General features: G+C 42.4%; 3 protein-coding genes across 4 annotated transcripts; all 3 read left to right on the top strand.

Annotated features, from left to right (window-relative positions):
* Positions 1-689: 689 nt before the first annotated feature.
* On the top strand, positions 690-4,162 carry rpusd1 (RNA pseudouridine synthase domain containing 1). 2 transcript variants are annotated; one of them, XM_054760451.1, is made up of 6 exons: positions 690-742; positions 1,569-1,781; positions 1,861-1,984; positions 2,051-2,153; positions 2,663-2,764; positions 2,827-4,162. In XM_054760451.1, exons 2-6 carry the CDS (start codon positions 1,591-1,593, stop codon positions 3,225-3,227), a joined length of 921 nt encoding a protein of 306 aa, XP_054616426.1. In that variant the 5' UTR covers positions 690-742; positions 1,569-1,590; the 3' UTR covers positions 3,228-4,162. The 2 variants fall into 2 exon arrangements, with proteins under 2 accessions (XP_054616426.1, XP_054616425.1); XM_054760450.1 differs by having other exon boundaries at positions 1,861-2,153.
* A 151-nt stretch (positions 4,163-4,313) lies between these two features.
* slc25a17 (solute carrier family 25 member 17) lies at positions 4,314-9,588 on the top strand. Its single transcript, XM_054760455.1, has 9 exons — positions 4,314-4,571; positions 4,699-4,759; positions 4,836-4,902; positions 5,133-5,287; positions 6,607-6,723; positions 6,804-6,952; positions 8,178-8,273; positions 8,708-8,793; positions 9,087-9,588. The coding sequence occupies exons 1-9, from the start codon at positions 4,515-4,517 to the stop codon at positions 9,235-9,237; spliced, it is 939 nt and encodes a 312-aa protein (XP_054616430.1). The 5' UTR covers positions 4,314-4,514; the 3' UTR covers positions 9,238-9,588.
* Positions 9,589-10,718: 1,130 nt separating this feature from the next.
* Positions 10,719-19,318, top strand: znf598 (zinc finger protein 598). The gene is made up of 12 exons (XM_054760415.1): positions 10,719-10,991; positions 11,704-11,816; positions 12,483-12,612; positions 12,970-13,181; positions 13,298-13,518; positions 13,627-13,720; positions 14,430-14,602; positions 14,732-14,810; positions 14,893-15,764; positions 16,504-16,669; positions 16,740-16,887; positions 17,654-19,318. The coding sequence occupies exons 1-12, from the start codon at positions 10,818-10,820 to the stop codon at positions 18,038-18,040; spliced, it is 2,769 nt and encodes a 922-aa protein (XP_054616390.1). The 5' UTR covers positions 10,719-10,817; the 3' UTR covers positions 18,041-19,318.
* Positions 19,319-19,538: the final 220 nt, after the last annotated feature.

The raw sequence follows: 19,538 nt of genomic DNA, 5'->3' as shown, positions 1-19,538 counted from the left end.
GTGTGTGCACTCCCAGGTCACCATTCAGCTTATTGCATTAATTTCCTCTGACCTGTTATGCGACAATTACTTGTAGGGACACATTGCACATTATAAATCAGCCATCCTCGATAACACAGTCGTCCAGTGCGAGGGGATTATCTTCCGAGAGAACAATATGTTCCAAACAATCATCACGTTGATGTTAGATCTGCATGGAGAGCTGAACCATCTGCGACACTGGTGCCTCTTCGGGAGTTTCATCAGAGCTGGCTGACTCCTACCAGAGGTGAGTTGGAGGTGAGGGATTATGGAAGTCACAATCAATTGGTGAGTCACACGGAACACTATTCACTGACATGGCAGGAACAGATTAAATAACGGTAAATAACCTTGAAACCAGTGGAGGCTTGCACTTGAAGTATATATATACACATAACCACCAACCAGACTCAACACTACACTTGACTTGCACAATCTAATGACATTAATATAACAACTGTGTATCTCTCATGTACCTAATAATGTAATTAGCATTTTATTATAATGCAAATTACAGTCACAATATTGAATATGTTGATAAATCAACACTATTTTGTCAGTGTCAATCAAAACTGTGCCTCAGCATCTTGCATTGGAAAATGACAACGGCAGTACCTTCGATTGCCGTAGGGGGCGCCACGCATCGCTGTTGTTGGTTGGAGCTTTCAGCGACGACGAAGAACAGCAACAGCAACATGGCGTGAGAGGTGGTTGAATTTGGGTATGTTTGAAAGATATGTATTGCTATATGTTTATGTATATTGCTGATATGTAAGCCCGCGATGAATGGCGACAAAACAATCTACTGCTGATAATACACGTTTATTTAATAGCGTCGGGGAAATAATCTGACACTCATTTACTGTGCTTGATTTTGATGCTGCTCCGTGGAATATGTAACTAATAGCTTGTGCTTGAAAGCAATTGCGTGACAAGCTGTGAAGAGTATTTGAAAGTACTGTGCGAAAGTCCTCATTTACAAGAGGTGTAAAAAAATGTAGACATGCAGTACTATTAGCAAAGACCTGAGAGACTACATAGTGTAATACAATAATATCGTTTATTGGCTCCACAACGTCAGGTTTCGAACACAGGACAGTAATGTTGTATTATCTACAGTGAATACACCCCTCTTAATATCAGCAACTATTTAATTATATCTTCTCAAGGGAAAATAGTACAGAAGTGAAGCTTGGATATAACTGTAAGCTCGTTATGTCGGAAAACTGACATTCAGCCCAGTTTCCCAAGGGAATTCTGCTTCAGAAGGTCCAGTACATGTTAGAATTCCCGTTTCCCAGCACTCATGCGGTACCATGATGCCACCACCATCACTCTTGACTGTCAGCAAATCACAACTATCTTGCTACTTGCTTGTATTACCAGCTATTTAGACATTAATGGCTCTTTGTGGACGCATTTTGATTGCGTAACTGCGATACATGCTCTACATTAACGACTTTATGTAATAGCAGTGTATGTGCCAATATACAAATAATAATAATAACGAAGTTATTTTAATGAAGTGCTGTCTTTCTCTTGTTTAGGGGTGTTCCCTGATGCCCGCTCATGATGACGAGTGAGCCTGCCAGCGTGGAGAGGCTTTGCGTGCTCTTTCAGAACGATGATTACATTGTGGTGGACAAGCACTGGGACATCCGCATTGATAGCAAGATGTGGTATGAAAAAAACACCGTGCAGGCCCAACTCCGACATCGCTTCCCTCAGCTGGCAGACTCCAGCACATATTACGGATTCAGGTTCAGCATTAGTAGAGTCAAAATGAAGAATGTAACTACATGCTACCAGTAATTAAAGGTGTTACTTCATGTATTGAAGGTTCTGTCACCAGTTGGATTTCTCCACCAGTGGCGCCCTCTGCGTTGCCCTCAATAAAGCCGCTGCTGGCCAGGCGTACCGCTGCTTCAAGGAGCGCACTGTCACCAAGGCCTACATCGCTCTGGTATATCGATGCAGTACACACTCTCGTATCACCCTATGTTGTGTGCATGTTTGTTTTGCTTTGCAGATCCGAGGCTGGGTGGAAGAGGAGACACAAACTCTGGACTTTTCCATTGGCAAGAATACATCAGAGGGCAAAACACATATGATGTGTATTGAAGGAACAGACGGTACGCAATGAAGTACATATACTGTACATACATGCAGTATCATAAATGATCAAAAATGATTCAAGGACGCCTGATGTGATACATCGTGGTAGTCTGCAACCATGCATTTTTATTTTTTGATTTTTTACTTTTTAACATGACAATATGGACACACAAAATAAAAAATAATAAATCTTTTTGTTTGCATGTTCATTTGTAATTACTGCGGCATGATATCAGAAAATAGAAGACTAGATAATCAAACTAAAAAAACATACAAGTACCTATAATACAATTAAATAAATGGTAAACAAATAATAAATACATAGTAAAGTTTACTCAAGAGGACAAGCCTAAAAAATGGATGACTACCCGGATGTAAAATTAGAAATACTTTACGGTGAAAAATGGCAGATACACGCTCGGTTTTGTTGCGATATTTAACCTCTCCACTGGATGTCACTACTTCCCACATAAGAAACTCAAATACAAGAACTACCTTGATGAAATGTTACCTTACCTGTCCTCAGGTTGTGAGAATGCCAAACCATGCCAGACTGAGCTGACGGTGTTGGAGTATGGCCTATACGATGGAGATCCTGTCACCAAGGTTCTGCTACAGCCTCTCACAGGTAAACACACCCCAGCCCACCTTCCTTTGTCTGTGATGTGATCACTGTATGCCGTGCACCAGGACGAACCCACCAGTTAAGGGTCCACTGCAGCGCAGTTGGCCACCCCATCGTCGGGGACTTCACCTACAGCTCAGGAGCAGACGACGCCCCCTTCCGCATGATGCTGCACGCCCACCTCCTCCACATTCCCCTGGACCCGCACCCCCTGCTCGTATGCGCGGGTGACCCCTTTCTCCCGTCTGTGGACCCCAAATGGCTTCCGCAGCGCAGTTTACGACCCCTGAAAGCCACTGTGGACGCCCTACTGGAGCACAGGGTGGAGGAGCAAAGACGAGCCAAAGAGCAGGAGAGAGAAAGAGTGAGACAGAAGGAGAAGAGGAGAAACCAAAGGAGGAAACAGGAGAGTGAGGAGCAGAGGAAGCAGTGTGAGGAGTGGCTGAGAGAATGGGCTGGAGATTAGTATTGTTATTAAAAATGTGTATCTACTGTGTTATGCCGCATGACGGACTAGTGGTTAGCACGTCACAGTCTGGTGACACAGGTCATTGACCATTTGTCTGATCATTATAAAACTGACACAATTTCTGTGTTACGTGTATGCTAGCATGTCTTCCAAAGCATTTTGAGCACAACCCATAGGGGGCGCCATATTCCATTTACTGCACAGTCACTGCAATACATACCTGAAATACAATCAGTTCTACGCATGTGCAGAACACCTCTACATGCGGTCAACCTGTCAACGTGTAATGTACGCCGTCCGTCGATCTATTTTACGCCAGCAGTATACCCCCACCCCACACACACACACGATTTCTAAGATTTGAGAAATTACAACATAATGTTATATCTATGGTGCAAGTGGATAATTTATAAGCCCTCTTTTCTCGGTTCCATAAATTATTTTACGTTTTTTTTCGTCACTGAAAATATACACACACAAGCATTTGCTAAGATGATATGTTTGGATGGTTGGTATTTCTCCGTTTAGAAAAAAACCCTCCTCTAGATGAATCCATCACTACACTCTGCTTATGTTTGTTTACATTGAAATGCATTTCCTATGTTTTAATCTATTTATTTATTGACGTTTACATAACCGGATATGACGTTTAGGTCTGCGCTCCGTGCATTGCCCAAGTTTTTACGTATCTCAGTCATGGTGGATGTGACAATAGTGACATTAGCATACAGTATACCTGTATGTTCATACATTTATCTACCACAGCACGTAACGTTGCAGAACCGCCGTGCTAAAAAAAAGGAAGTGACGCAGTCTCACGCATGTGCAGAACCGAGTGGGTTTCCGGTACTTATTGCTTAGTGACAGCCCGCCAATGGTGTTACATTTTTTGTATATTTTTCTAAACATGCTCGAAATAAACTGACTATGAATACGACAAAGGAGGCGACTCATTTTTATTCTTTCAGTACATTTTTCAATTGTTTTACCTTCAATATAATTGTAACATATTACAGAGCTGACATACATTCATTATCAGCATTGTGTATACTGTATTTATCTTATGTGAACAAAAACTATGACCATTAGTGTACCTCGTGATTTCTTGTGGACGTCCCGGCACATTACACTACATTGCCCATAATGCCTCAGTGCTATACGGCGCAGTGACAGCACAGGAAGCAGGAGCTTGTCTGCTCCAGGAGATGTAAACTATCCCTATTCCAGGCTGACGACTTGAAAGTAATTTCTTCTTTGGTAAAAATCGCAGATATTTGGGTGAAGATGACTTTCGAGGTTTTTTCGTATGAGAGTTTGGTGCATGCTGTGTCCGGAGCAGTGGTAAGTTAGCTAAGCAAAATCACTATGATATTGAGACGCCTGTACGCCTGCACACTGCTAGTTAGAGTTCTTATTGAAACGTGTCACTTTAAATGCTCTCCATTGATACTAAGAGTAATTCTTTTAGGGAAGCGTGACTGCCATGACAGTATTCTTCCCCCTGGACACTGCCAGACTGAGACTTCAAGGTAAGAAGTCCGCTTGTGCAACTATTGAGATCCAGTATCTATCTAGTAGATGATGTGTTCTATGTTTGTGTTGAAGTGGACGAGAAGAGGAGGGCCAAATCAACTCCAGCCATACTAGCAGAAATCATCAAGGAGGAAGGACTGTGAGTGACTTTATGGAAACACAACCCCTTCTCAGCCAAAACTACCAAATTATCTTTGTAAAGGCAGAATTTCAGCTCAATAATTCAGGTGCTGATCAGGACTGATATGTGGTTCTGATTATGAACTTGTCACTCCCAGTCTTTAAAGCTTTAAAGGTGTATGTCCCCTGTGTAGAAGTGTAGAAGAAGATGTGATTATGTTCCTGTTTTCCACTCATATATGGTTGCAGACTGGCTCCATACAGAGGCTGGTTCCCCGTCATCTGCAGCCTGTGCTGCTCCAACTTTGTCTACTTCTACTGCTTCCACACTTTGAAGGCCAGCTGGCTGAAGGACCATCAGTCATCATCACCTCGCACTGACTTGCTCGTGGGCATTGCCGCAGGTGCGATTCTTTGCTTAATCAATAACTAGCATTAATACTTGACCACTATCAATGTCGGCTTCTGTGACGTCACTACCGTATCACCGTAAGCGAGATGGACCGAAAACGATATAAATATATATACTGTATGCGTACATACGGTCGTCCCGGTCCACTTTGCGGCTCGAACATCGGGCCCTCACGCTATTGCATTTAAAAAATGAATAAATAAATAAATTGTCACTGTTTTGTTGTTGACTACAGCCTAGTTTTACTCCAAAAATATGCATATTTAAACAAATTTGACATATTCTTGGCCTAACTTAAGCATTCTCCAGCATACAAATAACTAAGTGAACTAAAATACAGTATAAGGCATTAAAAGACGATGAAAGGTAGTATTCTACACTGGTCACTAGGTGTCACTAGTCACATGCACCAGACGTGATTGCTGGAACATCAGTCTTGAGCAAAACCTCAACTCTGAACCCCCGACGTCACTTCCTGTCCATTTATTGCAACGCACACAAGCACCAGTCTTATTTATGTCTTAAATGGCTTATTTTCTCTGGTTATATCTACCATATTGGGTAATAGGAGTGTAAAGGTGACTATAGGGGTGTTATTTCATGTCTGCAGGGCTCTAATAATATTAAAAACTGTATGTAGAAGTTTATAAACAGGTTTTCTATGCTCTGACTGTGAATATATTTGTCTTATATATAAGGAATACTACTTCATGGAAAATCCATATATACGAGGAAGGACAATGTCACTTGTTCTTTTTAGTTAACTTTTCTACTTTAACCTCCATCAAGTCTCCCAAGCGTGAGGTAGAGTCTTCTGGTGGCCACGTGCAATCAAAGTGAAAGTGAAAACATCGTAAAAACATCCAGAAAGCGGAGAAATCAACATCGGCCCCCGTCCGAGACGCTAAAATGGCGACCATCATCCAGGATAAAGATGACTTCTTTGAACATGTGAACGGATCTGCTCCTATGAAATAGACAGTGATAACTAAGCAGCATTGTGGTCTCCTTACTCAGACTTCCTCCTTCCAATAAGCCTGACTCTCCCTCCCTTGCAACGTCCCTTCCAGTATGCAAGACAACCACAAAGATAAAAGTAAGGGGGTTGTTCTCTCCGTACTAAATCTCACGTTTACGTTATCAGTGAAATACCAATTGGTATACTACAATAAATAAGTTGTTTTCGTTGTCGTTCGACATACTGCTCACGTCGGGGTCACCAAACGTGGAGATGTGATTGGAAACGGATATTGTGGATCGCCACAGTCTCATTCAGCTCTTGAGGAAATAGTTCTTCTTTGTCTCCTTAAGGTGTAGTGAACGTACTGGTGACCACGCCGCTGTGGGTAGTCAACACCCGGCTGAAGCTTCAGGGCTCCAAGTTCCACAACACAGACATCCAGCCCACCAACTACTGTGGCATTTGGGGTAAACTAAATCTGAAGTCATATTTCTTTCTATTCTGTTTACTATTCATTTTCACCCACGTTATTTTTTTGTTGTTGCAGATGCTTTTGCGCAGATCATTCGTGACGAGGGTGCGGGAGCGCTGTGGAACGGCACCTTCCCCTCCCTGCTGCTGGTGCTGAACCCTGCCATCCAGTTCATGATCTATGAAGGTCTGAAGAGGCAACTGAGGAGAGGAGCTCCCAGGGAGGTGAGACAAATGTTTACCAATGAATGCTGGTGCCATTTGCCCCCTTTAGCGTTGCACCTTTTGCTTAGCGGTGTCTGAGCAGGGAGACTACTTCATTGTCATTATCAGGACGCGTCGAACGAGCCTCGGTAATTCCGCTCACATGATTCATGTGCGGATTAAGCAGACGTCGAGGGGGATGTCGGGAGTACGTCTAGTCAAAATCCCTTTTGGTCTGGTGCATCAGTAATGGCTAATTACATTATCAAAGCACAAAGCTAGGAAGAGATTTAAAAGACGGCTTTGTTTCGCTCATTTACATGCAGAACTTCAGACCGTGTGGATTCTATACATCTAAAATTCCAATCCATATACGGAAAATCTCTTTAAGCTAAGGTCTGGTTGCATTTCGTTGTCCTCCCTTGTTTCTATCTTCTTTCCCTGTATCGCTCAATCTTTCTTCCGTGTCACTCGCTGCGTTTCTGTCTTTTTTTAACCTGTCTCTGTATTTACAGTCGCAATGTTTAGCGCCTGGAATGCACAGATTTCATTGGCCGAGTGGTAGCGATCCCCGATTTACAGTCATCCCTCGTTTAGCGTGGTTAATCAGTTCCAGACCCAACCGTGATAAGTAATACTCCTTATTTATAAATGGACTATTTATGTAATTAGAGCATTGAAAAGCTGTTTAACACCTTCTAAATACAGTTTTTAACCTGATCAGAGCCCTCCAGACATGCGCTAACACCCCTATAGTCACTTTTACACTTGTGTTACCCAATATAGTGGACATAATAAGAGAAAATAAGACGTAATATAGAATCACACATGTTAGCATTGGGAAAGTTCCTTTTTTTTACTTCCAGTTTCTATGTAGCATTGCTGCCACCTAGTGGCCAGTGTAGAATGCTACATATGACATGGCTTTGAATGCGTCTTCTGAATGTCTTGTGCTGTATTTGTTTTTTTTAGTACATTTTTATGCTTAATTTAGGCCAAAGATATGTAAAAATAGCTGAATTATGCTTTTTTTTTTCTTTTTTTGCTTTACCGTATTCAGCCATGCAACAGCGGCGATTTATCAATGATTATATTTGTATTTATTTTAGCAAGTGATAGAGTGAAGCCACAAAAGTCGAAGCACGGAGTTGGCGAGGGACGACTGTAAATATACAAAACTGAATCATGAACTCAAAGTTTGTGTCATGCAAAAAAATATGAACATCTTTTCTGTCTTTCTCCTCAGCTGTCATCTTTGGAGGTTTTCATGATTGGTGCAGTTGCCAAAGCAGTCGCCACCACCGCCACCTACCCACTGCAGACCATACAGTCTATTCTAAGGGTAGGTTGTTGTTTTGTTTTTTACCCCCCCTCGTCTCTTGACTTTCTTTCACACTTGCATAAACGTGTACTTGTGGCCTATTATTATTTCCCGTTTCCAAATGTGACCACCTTTTATAAATAAAAGTCTTTTATTTCCAGTTTTAACTTTCTCCAATTTGAATGATGTCTGTGTTTTGTTCATGATCCGAAACAGCCATGTCAACTTGATTTTCCTCTGCATCTGATCCAGCCTGTGAGCTTGGCAGCAATTTAAATTTAGAGGACGACGTTAAAGATGTTCACGCATCAGATCATTCGTTGTGCTACGCTTTTGTTCACTGATTTTCGGGTCCGGATGAGCTATTAAAATCCTAGATTGTATTTTATTTATTTTTTATTAACGTGTTGACTTAGCAGATGACGAGAGTCTTTGTTTATTTTTAATTTCCGCAGTTTGGTCAGTTCAGCAAGTCAACAAACAAGTCTACGCTGCTCTCCAGCCTGGCGACAGTGAAGTCTCTACTAGCCAATCGAGTCAGGTGGGTCTATTTGCGTTTTGGTTTGTAATTGGTACTAAGAGCTCACTTCCTGTATTTGCATTCACAAATGCTTTATGCCTACATACTGCTTGGTTATCCACAGCTATCACTACAAATTGACTACTTGGATTGGATGATTATTTGCCAGTAAATGATTAGGCTTTATATAGCAGAGAACAATAAGGCTTGTGGTGTGTGTTGTCATTGTATCCATGCTCATACAGGTATGTGTGCAGAGATACTACTCTCACTTACTGACGTGGAACATATTTAATCTCTGCTTTCTCGTGCAGGAAATTTGGCTTCTTGGGTCTGTTCAAAGGTCTGGAGGCCAAGTTGCTGCAGACGGTGCTGACTGCAGCCCTCATGTTCCTTCTCTATGAGAAGATTGCCAGCTGCACCTTCAGAGTCATGGGACTGAGCGAGCACCACAAATTACACTAGCTAGCTTGTGGACACTCGGTACTTGTGCACTAACAGACGATGGTACCAGGTAGTTACAATTGCTAATTAAGCTCATTTTTTAAAGAATCGTATTTCTTCTGAATCTTATTTAGCAAAAAAAAAAAAACAACACCAACACTGGTCTCTATTTAGCGCCTGGTCAAAAACAAAAAAACAGTTGTGGCTGTAGGCAACCCCTTGATGTAGTTTTGATGAACTCCACCAGATGGCAGTAGCCGCATTTGAAATATGAGTGGTTGGCGTGTTATTTGTGGTATTTTTTTATGTTTCAACAAGTACCAATACACTCGTATATTTTTAAATAAAATAAATTTATTGGATTTTGCTTCATCACTGATATCAATGTTACCCCACACATCAATGCCCCACCTCTAATAGAGCCCTTGTACTGTCTTATAAGTAAAGCACTTCCCACCTTATGAGGAAATGCAATATAGATGCTCTTATGTCTGAGCTGTTAAAGTACTGCATCAACTTGCTAAAAGCTTAAAATTCTGCACTGTGTTTTGATCTATTTATTATTAAATGCTCTTATTTTGTCCTCTAATTTCTCCTTTTTAGTCATTTTTAAAAGTAGAACTCCGAGAAACACTTGGCGCTATCATGTTAAGCGTTAGCACGCTAATGCATTAGCATAGTAGCATTTTTATTAGGCAGACACTTAGCACAATCGTGCTAGGTTTTGCATTCTAACATCAGCATTGCTAACATGCCAACATTAGCATATTTCTGCCGTTTTCATGAGTAGAAACTTATATAAACACTTAGTGCTACCATGTTAGGTGTTAGCATATTGGCGCTGGCACGCTTACATTAGCATAGTAGCATTTTTTTTTAACATTTTCATATGTATTAACATACGCAGAAACTTAGCATTTTGCACACTAACGTTAGCATAGTAGCAGTTTAGCCGTTTTCATAAGTAGAAACTTATATAAACACTTAGTGCTATCATGCTGTGTGTTATTCATCCATTCATTTTACATTTCCGCACATTTCTGCGCCATTTCGGCACGAGTTCAGCTCTTCTACTTACAATCTACACTTTCATTCTGCATTTCGACATTCATGCTTTCCCACTTATTTCAGTTTTTTACTTCAGCTCTTAAGCATTCACACGCAATGTCTTATTGCCATCGCCTCGTTCAGTAATAACCGATGAAAGAGATTGACTCTCCTTTGATGTATGTTTAGCGGATTTTTTTTTTTTTTTTTTTTACAAAATCCATTCAAACTATCTGTTGCACAAACAGAGTAGCTTCAAAAACATCACATTTGTTAATATTTGAATTATGTTTTAAAAACCAATTATTTAACCCGGATAAAGCCCCACTTCTGTGAATGTCTCCCACGTGGTGCTGTGCGTGCGTTGATCCACATACAACATGATAGGCCAACGCAGTACCACTGTGGGCCAGTGACAGCTCTCTTCCACATGCCATACAAATCGCGCGTAAAGAGCGGCGTGGCACGTCAGTGTCTCAGACTTTCACAATTACGTAAGTACTACAGAGGCAGCCTCTGGACTCATTGGGTAATTTTTGCTTTTTTACTCGACCATGGATTTGATCAACTCTAAAGAAACGGAGAAGCACTGTGTCCTGTGCTGCCAAGAAGTAGACATCTTCGCCTTCGGAAAATGCGACCACCCGGTGTGTTACCGTTGCTCCACCAAAATGAGGGTGCTATGTGAGCAGAAGTACTGCGCCGTCTGCCGGGAGGAGCTCGACAAGGTGCGGCTACTAACAGTACTGTGGCTCGAGGATGTCGCCAGTTATGCTAGCTAGGCCGCACCGTCCTGGGTGTTAGTAGAAGAAACACCCATTTCTCATAAATAACTCATTCTAATTAGGATGAATGATCAACCCTCATCGTTGTGACATCGTTAAACATCCAAAGAACTAGTTAGACACAGGTCATAGATGTTATTAAGCGTGCTAACTAGCCACTTTAGTGGTTGTGGTGGTAACCACCAGTCAAAAGTAGCTACACGCTTATCTCATGAAGCGACCAACTCCATTTTTTATGACTAAGAAGTGGTACTCTTTTTGGCTGTCACTTTTCAGCAAATATACTTTTCACAGTGTGTACGGATGTGTTAATGGATAACCGGTGTCAGACTGCTTTAGCGTGTCGTGCGTGTAGTTACCCTCCCTCCAGTCAGTCCTTTCAATGGACTTTAAGCCAGCTTGTCAACCCAGTTGGATAATAACGTCATCCCAAAACGGGCCTAGACCACAACCTTCACTGTAAACGCTTGCTTTTAACAGCTGTCAAAACTAGTTTGATAAAGCATTGGGAGTGTATTTGGGACTGGAACACCAGGACAATTTCCACTGCATACAATATTAGTGTGACGCTTACATGTCGACTGTTGTAGGATGTCTGTAGTGTGATGTGCATTGCAAGTGCTGTGCTTCACGTCCCATCTGTTGTTGTTCTCAGGTGGTTTTTGTCAAGACCGCAGAGGCCTTTTCCTCTCTGCCCCATCAGCACTTCCCTTGTGAGAAGAAACATGACATTTATTTTGCCGATGAGATGATCCATGCTCAGTACAGGTAAATTGTATTCTATTATGCTTGTGCCTGAAGACTGCTTATGATTACTTCTGTCCAAATAAAGCCACAAAGCTGCCTAATATGCCATGACCAGTTACGCTTTAAATACAGAAACGATCCCAAACACACAGACCATAAATCAAATGCAACGAGAAAATGCTGCAGAAAATTGCTTCCCTCACTTAGATGTTGCAAGATCAAAAACAACTGCAAATGCCAAAAACGCACACAGTCCCCAAAAAGAACTGTATGCCAGAACAAATTGGTAGTTTGCCAGGCTACGAGGGTAACCAGACCTATGTTATGCTAACATGAGCAACTTATTGGTTGTGCTATAATGTTTTGTTATGGCCAAATGTTTAACAAAGACATCAAGAAAAATGAACCTTTTCATTGCACCTCTTCAAAAGGCAGCCTGCTTTCTTTTGGGCATCATGTCCTCAAAGACTGGTCTGGCTCCCCTGGTATTCTGGCTAACTTCCATTTTGTTCCGTGAACTTGCAGCATTTAATCTCATGCAATTTAGCACGTACGAGATTGCAGCATTTCCCGTTGCATTTGCTTCATGATCTTTGTGTGATGAGTGATATTACCAAGACTTTATTCCTTATCAGATGTCTTTTTATATGCGATTTGCTCACCTTTTGTGGTTGTGCGCTTTATCAGGCACCTGCTGTTGCCACAGTGTCCCTGCTGTTCACAAGCCAAGATCTTCTCCAAGTTTGTGGAGCTGGAGCAACACATGAGGAAGCAGCATGAACTCTTCTGCTGCAAGCTCTGCACCAAACATCTAAAGGTATTTGTGTGCTTATGATATATACTGTATGTATACTTGAAAGCATTGGATTCTGTTTGACTATTATTATTATTATTATTGTGTAATTTGTAAACGACACTGTTACAGTGCATCCCACTGTGAAATCTCATTATGCCTCCATTCGATTTTAATTGGAATTCATGGGGAAAAAAGTCTTAAATATGCACAGTGGGGTACATTGTGATCGTTTACGCTCATGCATTTCTTGTTCATAAATGAACAGATGATTTCCACCTACTTGAAGTGCATGTGCACGAGCTACCCCTATAGAGAAACCACAGGTGGGAAAGCACAATAAACATGCACCTCGCAATGATGAATGAAATTCAACCCTAGATCTTCTCCCATGAGCGGAAGTGGTACAACCGCAAGGAACTCGCACGCCATCGAGCGCACGGAGACCCGGACGACACCAGTCACAGAGGACACCCGCTTTGCAAGTTCTGCGATGACCGTTACCTCGACAACGATGAGCTGCTCAAACACTTGAGAAAGGACCACTACTTCTGCCACTTCTGTGACGCTGACGGCTCCCAGGAATATTACAGGTAATGACGGCACACGGAGTCTACCTGTCCTTGAAGTTTGCATCTTTGTTGTCAGTTTTGTGACTTCAAACCTGGATGGTTTTGTAATAAAATTTTCAAACGCATTGTTTCCACAGCGATTACCAGTACTTGAGCGAGCACTTCCGAGAAAGTCACTACCTGTGCGAGGAAGGCCTCTGTGCCACCGAGCAGTTCACCCATGCATTCCGCACCGAGATCGACTACAAGGCGCACAAGGCTGCGGCCCACAGCAAGAGCCGAGCGGAGGCCCGACAAAACCGCCACATCGACCTGCAGTTCAACTTGGCTCCAAGACAGCAGCAGAGGAGAAATGAAGGTTGGCCTCCATGGTGGCCTAGTCATGCTCATGGAATGCAGCTGATGCTTCTGTAGTTTGTAGGCAGCACAAGTTGAAGTCACGGATGTGTTTGTGTTTATCTCTCAGGTCTGGTCACCGGTGAGGATTATGAGGAGATGCGTCACAATCGAGGAGGGAGAGGAAGACCCCAGGCGGGACAGAAGAGCTGGCGATACTCTCGGTGAGTTGTAGGGCTCATTCGTGCTGGGCACGACTAGCCTGGAGTACAACAACATAAAACTATTTGTTTTGCCAATGATGTGCGTTCATGGAGGCTGTCATAAAAACACAAAAATAATCATTATAACATAAAATAAATATGTGTGATCCCAATCATTTTTAACATTCTTAAGAAAACTTGGCTGAACTTGTGCATTTCCTGATGAAATACTAGAAACAACACGTGACGCAACGGCAAGCTTAGCCTTGGCTCACCCCTGAATACCATTTCTGTTTGTCAGCATGTGGCCATGATAATGTTTGCAGAAATATTTAGTCTACACAATGACTCTCTACAGCCTGTGTAATGTCTTTTAATGTGAAGGTGTGACAGCATTGTTCTTGTTGATTGGACATAGAACTGCAAAGACAGTTTTCTAATGTACCTGAAGGGGGCGTACTTTCAAGTCCGACTCCAAAGGAGCGGGTGCCTCACCAGACATGAACCTCACGGCATGACACTGACTTGCACCTCTTCTAATGTGCAACCCCACACAGTAAAACAGAAACGTTTTAAAGAATAACTTGTGATGAGACCCAATCTTAGAAGTTCAATTCTCCTTTTATAACTAGCACCGATTTAAGCCTCACTTTGTATATGTTTTATTGTGTTACTGTCAAGCCACCTTCCAAATTTGGATGTTTTTTTTGTCTCATGCCCACCTGTGCAGAGAGGAAGAGGACAGGGAGGTGGCAGCTGCTATGCGGGCGTCGATGGCTGTGCGTCGACAAGAAGATAGAGCAGCTGCACTGGAGAGGAGTGCTCCCAAACCACACAGGGAAGACAGAATGGAATCAGAAGAGCCCAGGATCGGATCAATGAAACCAACAGGAAAACCTCCAGGTAGAAAAACTTAACGGAACTCATGGGAGTTAGTTGTCTTGAAAATGCATGCTTGAGTACGAAGCCTTTGATGAGCTGCACATTTAGTCAGAGCAGCAGATATGACACTTCTGTTTGCACCTTTTGTAGTGAAGACCATGAAGAGCTCAAATCCAAGAGATGAAGAAGATGACTTTCCAGCTTTGGGGGCCACAGCTCCAGTCGCCATGTAATATAATACTACACAGCACAGACTTCAAACCTTTTATCAGTCACAGGTTCACAGTTTTTGTTTTATGTTGTGTGTCCAGTGTAAAATCAGCCCCACCAGTGGTTCCACCAGCTCCACGGACGCTGAAGGAAGATGACTTCCCCAGCCTCTCGGTAGTTAATGTGTCAGCCCCCATGACACCATCTTATCCTGCCCAACCCAAGAAGTCGTCGTCTTTTCAAGAGGAGGATTTCCCCGCTCTCGTGTCCAAAGTCCGACCCCTCAAATCTGCAGCAGGCTCTAACTCTGCGTGGTCCACTCATACTGCTCCAGCTCGGCCCACTGCTCAGCCCCCTCCTTCTACTCGACCCCCACCTCAACTCTCCTCAGCACCCTCCGGCCCCCAGCCCCTTACCTCCTCAAGCGCTTCATCTTTAAGGAGAAAAAAGAAAGTAGGAGAGAATGGTAAGGCCGCATCCACACGCTCGCCTCCTTCCTCCGATGATGACAGCCCAGGAATGACGCAGCAGGAGTTCCGCTCGGTGCCCACCATGTTGGACATCTCATCTCTGCTTACAGTAAAAGGATGCGATGGCAAAGCCTCCACTGCCACCACCAGCCTTGCCACCCCTACGTCCAACACTGACCTTCCTCCTTCGAAAGCAAGCAAGAAGAAAAAACAAAAGAACACATATGCTTCTTCTAACTCTTCAGTGTCGGGGACCCAAGCACCTGCGAAGACGCCGTCAGTGGAAACGACAGCTCAAAAGGAGAATGTTCCTGAGAAAACCAGGAGCAAACCTTCCAGCGCGGTGGCGGTTGCCCAGAGCCGATTGGTTAATGGCTTTCATGAAACATCACCGCCAGTCGTTAGCAAGGAGACAGTCGCAACACCGCCTCATACCAAGGAAGATGCTCCTATTGAACAAGACGAGGAATTCCCTGCCCTCATGACTAAGAAACCACCTCCAGGTATTTTACACAGCATGCTGATATGCACAATGTGTGTGTTTTGTCTTCCTATATTCTAACATAATGAGATGTTTCATTGTGTTGGGACAACTAGCATTAGCAGCATTCAGTGAGCAGCAAGTTAATCAATCAATCAATGAATCGATGATTAATTGATTCAATTGAACTGTTTTTGTGTTTTTAAAGATGTGAATATCCTCTGATTTCAGCCTCTCTAGTGTGAATATTTCTTAATTTTCTTAGTCATCCATGAAAGCAGACCTTTTTTTTCTTATCTTTGTGTTTTCGGCATAACAAGATATTCACACACATCAGATTTGACCTTGGAAAACAGCAATCAACATTTTTGCCTCTTTTCAGATATGTTGCAGACCAAAACTGTTTGGGTCATGTTGATTTGGTCCGTCTAGGGCCTAATTGATTACTTGGTTAATCAAAACAGCATGCTTAAGATTACCTTAAATTCCAGACTGAGCACACCTGAATATAAGCCGCACTAACCAAATTTAAAAAGAAAACATTTTTTCATGTACAGTAGGCTACACTTGGCTAATAGTCCGGGATTTACGGTAGTCAAGTAAGGAAATAATTGTTAGTTGCAGCTCTACATTCCTGTTATATGCCACCTTAATTATAAGTATTTCAATACGAAATACAAATGATTATCACGAAAGACACTGCATTTTGATTTATCCACATGAATTAGTGACATGTAAGATCGCTATTGTTTGCCACGCAGGGTTCAAGACTTCCTTCCCAACCATGTCCTCAACTCCTGCTCCGTCCTCCACAATGCCCCCACCTCCACCTGGCTTGGGGCTCCTTGCCACAAAACCCCCACCTGGCTTCACCGGGATCCCCCTCAACAGTAACGTGGTGGAGACCCCTCCCCTGGTGGTCAACCTGTAAGCCTGCCGCCACTTTGAGACATCAAAGATCATCTGTGTGCTCTAAACTGTCCCCCCCCCCACACAGAGCTCCCAAAGCTCCAGACAGTGGTTACCTGGTGCCAGACGACTTCCATCAGAGGAATCTGGAGCTGATCCAGTCGATCAAGAAGTACCTCCACAATGATGAGTCCAAGTTCAATCAGTTCAAAAACTACTCCGCGCAATTCAGACAGGTACCGCAACACAATAAGTGACAGTAACATCGTCACTACTTGAAAATATCATTCTACTAAAGTACAGATATTCACTAAACAACTGAAAATTCAGCTCAAATACAAGAAGGGCCTTGCAAAGTCGTACAAAAATCCAGAGCCCAAAATGAGCATCTACAGGATGTTTTGCCTTTTTTTTTTTTTTTTATTTATTTTTTTTTATTGTGATACTTCAAATGTCACCACTGAAGTTTATAGGTGATGGTAGAGGAGAGGAAAAATGTGTTGACAATAAAATCAGAAATTAAAGTCATAGCTAAATGGGAATGTGGGAAAGGCGCTAATATGGTCGATGGCAGTAAAAAAAAGACTGTGGAAGCTACACGGCAAAGTGATCTGCATGAAGCTTTATGCGGAACCACTCGTGCTTCAGCAGTAATCCTGCCTCTCCATTTCCTTGTACTTGTTTACTTGTCATCGAAGTTGAGGGTAAGTACACATTTCATTGTTTTTTTTTTTTGTATGTTTTGTATGAGTAATGGCAGTCAACTCCTTTTAGCATTTAAGAGTTCAAGAATTGCACTGCGTGATGTATTTATGTGAAGCAACTCTTCTGTGTTGTCACTTTTATTCGGATGTGTGGGTAACTTTTTTACACTTGTATGAATGTTAAAATGCTACCTACAACATTTTGCGTACAGTAAATGTTTTATAACAGCTTAAGCTAGAATATTTTATGTATTTATTTTTACTCATGCATCTCCTGACACCATTTGTGTGTTTCCAGGGGGTTTTATCAGCAGCCCACTATCACCACAGCTGCAAGGACCTGCTTGGAGACGACTTCAACCGCATCTTCAATGAGCTGCTGGTGCTGTTGCCGGACACTATTAAGCAGCAGGAGCTCCTCACAGCTCACGGCGACTGCAAGGCTCAGGAGAAACAGTCGGGGACAGGCGACGGCGGAGGAAAGAAAAACAAGAACAAAAAGAACGCCTGGCAGACACCCAGGACGCAGGCTAATGCTAACGCCGCTGCCGACCTGGACTGTCAGGTGTGCCCCACATGCAGACAGGTGCTGGCCCCCAAGGACTTCAACTCTCACAAGACACTGCACATGAGTGAGAACGAGGAGTTCCCTTCCTTGCAGTCCATCAGCCGAATTATCAGCTAGCCACCAGCACCGTGAAGCACTCTGTTGTCAAGTCTCATCAGCAGCTCCCAGCACGGAGGACATATGTCGCTTTGTTGTGGATCACACGCCAGAAGAGGGCGGGGCTTAGCGGAAAGTCTTTCCTGACGAAGATTACATTCAAAGGTTTTACAGTTGGGATGCCCTCATCTCAACTTGAGTCCAACTGGGACACTTCCAACTGGCTCAGCTATGCGGAAATGCAGCTTGATTTATTTATAAAGATCGCAACCTACTTGAACAAATCCATTGCTTTTGAAGAAAAAAAAATATATATATTTTTTTCATTTTGTTAACATTGAAAGTTGATCATGTTTGAGTACCGAGATGGGCAGCACGGTGCAAAATTTTGGAACGTGAAAAAGCGCTATACAAAATGGATTGATGGATGAATGCTTTTTACGTTCGAATTCAAATGATTTTGCACTTTGTGGAAGTGTGGCTGTTGAGCTGCGTGCAAAACCGATTTACAGTAGTTCTAACCGTAAATGTGTTTTGTTTCAAATACTTCACCACTCAGTTTGGTGTATGTAGTGATTTAACTCGTGAAATCAAGTCAGACAATAACTGAATTTCTCTTATTTCAACAGGAACAAAATAGAATCAATGAGATGCTGTCTCCTTGTGTATTCTCTTTCCGTTTCAATTTAATACACACAACACATTTTTATTTCAGCCTCCTAGATTTAAAAGCATGTAAATATGTGTACTTAAAAGTAAACACTTGAGCGGCACACACACTCCTCTCTGGCCATTGTTTGAGCGCCTTTGTGCTGGTGGACATGTTGATGTGTTTTAGCACACAGTGTGTTCATCTTCTCTCAGGACCTTCAGCATGCAGTGCCGTGTGCCAGACTGAATGACAGTGTATATATAGTTTTATCTATACATACAGCTGCTGCTATTTTCTCGCTGGCTCCAATAAAAGCCTTTCTGTCAGCCGTGTGTGTTTCTTGGGGTTAGGGTTAGGAGTAGGAGGAATACTACTACTGAGGAGGGGCGTATGTACATTTTACTGGTAAAATTATTTTGTGAAATGTTGATTTAAAATACTGAATTTTAAATATATTTAAATTAAATGTTGAATTAACATTGGATAGTGATATATTCCGGGCTGGCATGCAGTAAAGAGTGCCGTTTTTTTGCTATAAACACAGCATTCAGGCTGAATTTGGATGAATACTGTATGTGAACACAAATGCTGAAATGAAAACTGCAAGTGAATTTGTGACATTCTGACTTCGTACCATTCAAGTCCAAAACTGAAAAGAGGAACAGCAGTAAACCCCTTGCGCTTGAACGACTTAATGGGATGTGTGATTTTTCTTCGAAGTTACCACTGTGCTGCAGTGCTCAACTTTTTACACTTGTACGACAGGAATATTGAAATCCGACTTAAAACATGCAGCTTGTACAGTAAACAAAGGTTCAATTTAAGAAATATTTATACCAGAGATGCTCGATTTTGGCATTTTACCAA

Source organism: Dunckerocampus dactyliophorus, chromosome 18 (genome assembly GCF_027744805.1).
Source record: "Dunckerocampus dactyliophorus isolate RoL2022-P2 chromosome 18, RoL_Ddac_1.1, whole genome shotgun sequence".
Lineage (NCBI taxonomy): Eukaryota > Metazoa > Chordata > Actinopteri > Syngnathiformes > Syngnathidae > Dunckerocampus > Dunckerocampus dactyliophorus.
The sequence above is the reverse complement of the archived record's forward strand: the minus strand, read 5'-3'. Positions and strand labels throughout refer to the sequence as shown.

Coding starts and splice junctions, on each gene's coding strand:
- rpusd1 (XM_054760450.1), top strand. CDS start 1,591: ATGATGACGAGTGAGCCTGCCAGCGTGGAGAGGCTTTGCGTGCTCTTT. Junction 2,154..2,662: donor GTGTATTGAAGGAACAGACG/GTACGCAATGAA, acceptor ACCTGTCCTCAG/GTTGTGAGAATGCCAAACCA. Junction 2,765..2,826: donor TCTGCTACAGCCTCTCACAG/GTAAACACACCC, acceptor GCCGTGCACCAG/GACGAACCCACCAGTTAAGG.
- slc25a17 (XM_054760455.1), top strand. CDS start 4,515: ATGACTTTCGAGGTTTTTTCGTATGAGAGTTTGGTGCATGCTGTGTCC. Junction 4,760..4,835: donor TGCCAGACTGAGACTTCAAG/GTAAGAAGTCCG, acceptor TTTGTGTTGAAG/TGGACGAGAAGAGGAGGGCC. Junction 8,274..8,707: donor CCATACAGTCTATTCTAAGG/GTAGGTTGTTGT, acceptor TAATTTCCGCAG/TTTGGTCAGTTCAGCAAGTC.
- znf598 (XM_054760415.1), top strand. CDS start 10,818: ATGGATTTGATCAACTCTAAAGAAACGGAGAAGCACTGTGTCCTGTGC. Junction 13,182..13,297: donor GGCTCCCAGGAATATTACAG/GTAATGACGGCA, acceptor TTGTTTCCACAG/CGATTACCAGTACTTGAGCG. Junction 13,519..13,626: donor GCAGCAGAGGAGAAATGAAG/GTTGGCCTCCAT, acceptor TTTATCTCTCAG/GTCTGGTCACCGGTGAGGAT.